The sequence below is a fragment of the Gadus macrocephalus genome, chromosome 5 (genome assembly GCF_031168955.1).
Source record: "Gadus macrocephalus chromosome 5, ASM3116895v1".
NCBI lineage: Eukaryota > Metazoa > Chordata > Actinopteri > Gadiformes > Gadidae > Gadus > Gadus macrocephalus.
In genome coordinates this window covers 10,781,528-10,787,605 of record NC_082386.1, presented here as the reverse complement: position 1 = coordinate 10,787,605, position 6,078 = coordinate 10,781,528, and the positions used below count along the sequence as shown (strand labels likewise).

The window sequence follows — 6,078 nt, the reverse complement described above, 5'->3', positions numbered from 1 at the left end:
ATGATTGCCGGGTCTTGTGTACTCAACCTCCTTAAGCATGAGAGCGGTTAGCCCCCCCTGACCTTTCCAGGGCTAGCCTTGGCACGACGCAGAAATCCTCCTTAAATATGCAACAGAAGTGAGATGCGAAGATAAGGAGTCTACATCCTGTGTCACGTCTCTTAGCTTTCTTCTAAATGGACCCCAAGGCAATCTGAAGGCTAGCTAGCAGGGCGGGGCCGTCTGGCCAGCATCAGTCCTCGCTCCACTCTATGGATGTGGGTTTATACCACAGAGGACCCCCCCCTCCCCTCCCCAGTGCTGGTCAGGTGTGACTGTTTATCATCAGCAGACCTGCAGACAGAGAGAGAGAGAGAGAGAGAGAGAGAGAGAGAGAGAGAGAGAGAGAGAGAGAGAGAGAGAGAGAGAGAGAGAGAGAGAGAGAGAGAGAGAGAGAGAGAGAGAGAGAGAGAGTATGAGAGGGAGGTAGAGGTAGCAGGGGACAGAAATAGAGTGATGGAGACAGAAAGAGCTAGGTAGTGGGAGAAGCCAGACACATACATCCACTCCACTGCAGGGGTGAGATTGGGGACAGAGCCAGACACAGGCCAGACAGGGGAGCTAGCGGCTCTGATTAACATGATGCTTATGTGTGTGTATTGTACACTTAACATTGTGTGGGGGGAGGTATATAGTGTGCGTTTGCATGCATATGTGTTTGTGTGTGCGTGGGTATTAATATTTATAGTGTGTTTTATTTTTATTTTATTTTACCTTTATTTTACCAGGAAAGTCCCATTGAGATAAAAATCTAGTTTTCAAGGGAGACCTTGCCAAGACAAGCAGCAGCATACAAAGTGTGTGGGAGCCTGTGTGTTTTTGTGTGTGTATGTATGTGTTTGCATGTGTATAGTATGTTTAGTTTAGTTTATTTGTGTGTAGTGCAGGCTGTGTGCAGGCGGTGTTAGTACACCTCAGCCTTGGACCAGGATGGAATATGATATGCTGATCAATGCTCGTCCGCTGTGGTCCAAATTAACTCCACAGAGCCATTGATTGCATGTAGCGGCCCTGTCTGGCGCTGATTGGCAGGAGTAGGCAATCCATCTCAATATGCATCCAAATTGAGAGACGTTTTTGAATTGTTTAAAGCTCATATCTCCAGCCATAACGTTTTCTTTAATGCGCGATCAATCGCTGCCCATTCAATACTAGATACCGCGCAGCGTAGCTCGCGTGCTACGTACCGCAGACCAGAATCGACTGTTTCCTTCCATATTGTCTCATACCATCACATGGTTTCTGATTGTGATTATGGGGTGGTATTTTTCCAGTAATTTTCCGGCCTTAAGAAGGCAGGCCCTGGTACAGCTGGGAGTGGTTGTAGATCTAAAGTAATGTGTCAGGAATATGTGGTTCACCATGGCTCGGCAGATCGGACCGTGCTCTATAGGCTTCCAGCCTCCTGTACAAACACACAGCCTCTCAGTGACTTGCAAATTTACATCCCCAACTGAACAGAGGTGTTAAATCCTTCCCTTTCTTTATCCTCACTTTGTTCTGATCTGTGTCTGTACACAGTTGCACACACATTAATACACTCACACTCAAGTCCACAAACTCACCCCCCCCACACACACACACACACACACACAGACACACACACACACACACACACACACACACACACACACACACACACACACACATGGGCACGCGTATGCATACCTGCACACACACGCACATAGGCACACAGACACACACACAAGCAAATGCATACATGCACACACATGCACATACATTCCTGCCCACAGGCAGACCTGCACACACACATCTATGCACACTCAAAAGCAAACGTGCACATGTACACACACAAACACACACACACACACACACACACACACACACACACACACACACACAAAAACACACACGGTGGTGCACTGCAACGTGGCTCTACTACTACTACTACTGCTGCCACTGCTGCATTCTGCCCTGAGCACAACGCTCTTCCTTTCATTAAATAATGCAGTGGCAGGAGGCTTGTGCAGAGGCCACCACTTCCACCATCTCCGCCTCTTCTTCATCCTTCTCTCTCCCCCCCCTCCGTATTCTCTTTAACACTCTATCTCCCTCTCTTTTCACCCCCCCCCCCAGCCTCTCTTTGTCTCTCTTGCTCTCCCCTGACCACCTCAGCAGATTTCTACTTGTTCAGCCATCTAAAGGTGCGAGTCAATTCAGCAACAATAGCGGGGCCTGAACAATGCGAACACAATCAGGCCGTTTACACGACGGTGGTTTGCAATACACAATTTACACATCGGGCCGGTACGTCAACCGGGGTTGGCCTCAGGGGGGTTAGCGTCCGCAACGAGGTACCCTAAGGAAGGCATGGGACGACCGTAGTGCACACACGGCACAGCGTCTCCATTCTATATGAGTTCACTTTATTCATGCAGCATTTCTTATTCACAACTCCCTTTGACCTGAACGTGGTGGTGAACACGGCCGGATAATGGCGCTGTTAATCATTGATAACGTGCAGCTCAACGACGCTCCTCGGTCGAGACCGGCCGTCCGAGGCGAAGGAACCGGTGCGGCGACGCAAAGATTGTTCTAACAACCGCTATTGCGCTAACATCCACTGAGGGCTCTTGAACTTTTTTTAAGTGGACCAATGCTACTGGAGCGCAGCAGAACAGGGTTGTGCGGTACTAAAACGCGCTGGATTTGCTGATGTACTGTTTTGTTGTTTTTTCCCACTTAACTTATTTTGTTCTTCTTGGATATGTCATGGTCCATGGGATTCATCGGCCCGAGGACACATCGGATATGCAGTTAGACTGTGGCGAATATACATATTTGGTTCCAGAAAGTCTGAAGGCTTTGCTCCACTCCTGCAGTCAAACGTTTACACGCTCACAGGTGTTCATACATCGTTTAGGGTGTAGACCCACACATTGACCCAGTAGCACATCTAACATCTTCTCCTTATGGGTGTACCGGTATTCAGCCACACACACATGCACACACACACACACACACACAAACACACACACACACGCGCACACACACACACACGCGCACACACGCACGCACGCACGCACGCACACGCACAGACAAACACACACACACACACACACACACACACACTTACACTTACACACGCACACACAGACACACACACACACACACACACACGCGCGCACACAGACACACATACACACACACACACAAACAAGCACAGAATGCATATTGTGCATGCTAACTCAGCACTTCAGCCACATATGTTTCCTATTAACAATTAGTGGACTAACTGAGGCTGACATGACTCGGAGGGATCAACCGTGGCCGCGTTTTGTTTGATCATCAGGTTTACGCTAATAACGCTCAATTAGCTTGCTATGGGTAGAGAGAGATCGACAGAGATAGAGAGAGAGAGAGGGAGAGAGAGTGTGAGAAAGAGAGAGCGAGAGACAGACTGTGTAGGTGGGCTAATGTATGCTAATCATTACTGTAACTCATTAAAGGGATCTGACTGCTGGGTTTAGCTTTGCTTTGATATCCCTGCTCCACTGTTTATGATGCTGGACCGCTGACCTATAGGAGGGCTGGGTTACAGTCACATGAAATACGCTGTCATGCACATCAGATTTGAATAATTCTAATTCTAATAACGTAGTTGTGGAAATACGATACCAGAACGTTTCTTGTATCGTGTTTCAACAACTACGTTATTAGAATTGGAATTTAAACTAATTGGCTTTAATCATATGGAAAACAGACTCCTTCGTCTTAGAAATACGTCCATACTGCCTACTTGTAATGCGTGTCGATTTTACCGCACATAAATTACCATCCCAGCGAGAAGCACGATGGACCGAACTCAACCTGTTGCTCCGTTTCGGCCAACAACACAGCACTAAAGGTTGTTTTTCTCACTTGGCAAACAGCCAGTGCTTCTGTGAATCATGTCTTTTTAAATTACCATTCAAGACACGTCCAACCCAGTCCAAAACATAATTAGCATATTATGATTTAAAAAAAGGAGCAAAACATCAAATTCCTCGGCGAATGTGTCATCATCATAGACTCACCATGCAAATGACGTTCATAACCCCCCCCCCCCCCCCCCCAACCGCCACAGCTCCTGGTTGAGCCGTTTCCCTGTTTCAGAGCGAGCCGGCATAGGTTATTTAATGGGTTTGATGACGCTGCTATCACAGATCTAACACTTTCCATTATGTTGTAATGAGCTTCTTAGACTGGCTTGATTTAATCCTGCTCTGGTTAATCTGTTCATATGGCGGTCGCTTGTGGCATGTGTGAGTAAGTGTGTGTGGCTGTGTTTGAATGTTTGACTGTGTGTGGGAGGAGGGGGGGTAATTGATATCTTGGACATTTTGTAAATGAAGGTATTTGGATTGGTGTGAGTGATCGTGTGGGTGTGTGTGTATGAGGATGTGTGCGTGTGTGTGTATGTATATGAGCGTGCACGCTCTGTGTGAGTGCGTGTGTGTGTGTGTGTGTGTGTGTGTGTGTGTGTGCTTGCGTGCGTGTTTTCCTGTTTGAGCGTGCGTGTGTGGGGTTCTCCCTCCGTGTGTGTGTGTGCTGCGGGCGCACCCTTCCACGCTTGGTTCCGCTGAAGTGCCTCCATTTTTGTGTTTTCTCCGACAGGATGATGAAGTGGTGCTCCAGTGTGTGGCCTGCATCCAGAAGGAGAACCGCAAGTTCTGCCTGACCGCGGAGGGCCTGGGCAACCGGCTGTGCTACCTGGAGCCTACGTCAGAGGCTAAGGTTGGTGGGCCAGCATGGCTCTTTCCCCCCCCCCTGTTTGATTTCTCATTTGATCGCCGGGCTCTTCCAGGGAACACAGACATTCAAATGAGTGGTGTGGGACCCGTGTTGTATTACACAACACACACACACACACACACACACACACAAACATGAACATGCACACATAGGCACACACAGACACACACAGACATGTGCAAACACAGTCAGACAACCCCACACACACACACACACAAACACAAACACACGCCTACACACACATAATTAAAATCCATTGTGAATTTGATTGAACTAAATTAAGCAACGGTTTCAAGTAAGATGAACGTGGCTGCACACAAACACACGCACACACAACACACACACGCACACACACGTGTTGCATAACAACATCCAAACAGAGGAGACCTTGCTAACACTCGCTAACAAGCGTTGTAAAGAAGCAGACGGAAGTGATCACACCACCGCCAGTAAAAGGGTTCCATGAAAGCGACACTCCCCTGGTCGCTGCCTCCCATTGGCTGTCGCCACGCAGGCACCGTTCTGTGTGTGTTTGCTGCTAAAGCCCCCACAGCTTTTGCTCTCGCCGCAGCCCACCCCCCCCCATCCCCCACACAAGCCTTTTCGCAGTGCTGACGTTGGGTTGGAGGGTTTGTATGCGACTAACCCCCGCAGACGTTTTACGATGACAGACGAGACTTAGCGCGTTGTTTTTTTCTATTTTAACGATGCCATCCTAATCAACGTTGCAGTGCCTCGTGGGCCGCCAAACACAACACGCGTCCAAGTGATGAGGCAGGAACACATGCATATTTAATGGCCCGCGTGGGGCCTGGAACCAAGTCAACGTTTCGGATAGGATAGTCAGCGGGATGGCTTTGCGTAGCGAGTATTGAGCAGTTGTGGGGAAAAGTGCCCTAGCCATCGGAGCTAATGCTTAGCTAGTCATGCTAACTGCTGATGCGGTGCTGCTGCGGATGTTCACCCCCCCCCCCCCCCCCCCTAAACACATAGACCGACGACAGGGAGAATTAATTAGCCATTTTCTCTATGTTTTTATTTTCTTTAAAACCCTTATACCATTAGCCTGGTGTGAGAGTGTGTCTCCCAATGGGATTCCCTGTGGGCTGTGTGAAGGCACAACAGCAGCTCACACAGGGAGTTTGGCAGTGCATACAGTTTATGTGAAACGGATACAACACTCAAATATGTTTCTGATATATTATGTATCCGTTTGACATGACGGTGTGTGTCTGGCATGGACTGAATTATTGACCAGTCGAGTCAATCCCCCTTCGATTTCAG

General features: G+C 48.5%; 1 protein-coding gene across 1 annotated transcript in view; it reads left to right on the top strand.

Annotated features, from left to right (window-relative positions):
* The window catches only part of LOC132457984 (ryanodine receptor 3-like), a 37,123-nt gene that overhangs the window by 16,508 nt on the left and 14,537 nt on the right, over nucleotides 1-6,078 (top strand). Inside the window, exon 2 of the mRNA XM_060052411.1 lies at nucleotides 4,657-4,776. Coding sequence (XP_059908394.1) covers nucleotides 4,657-4,776 — 120 coding nt within the window. The remainder of the gene's footprint in view (nucleotides 1-4,656; nucleotides 4,777-6,078) is intronic.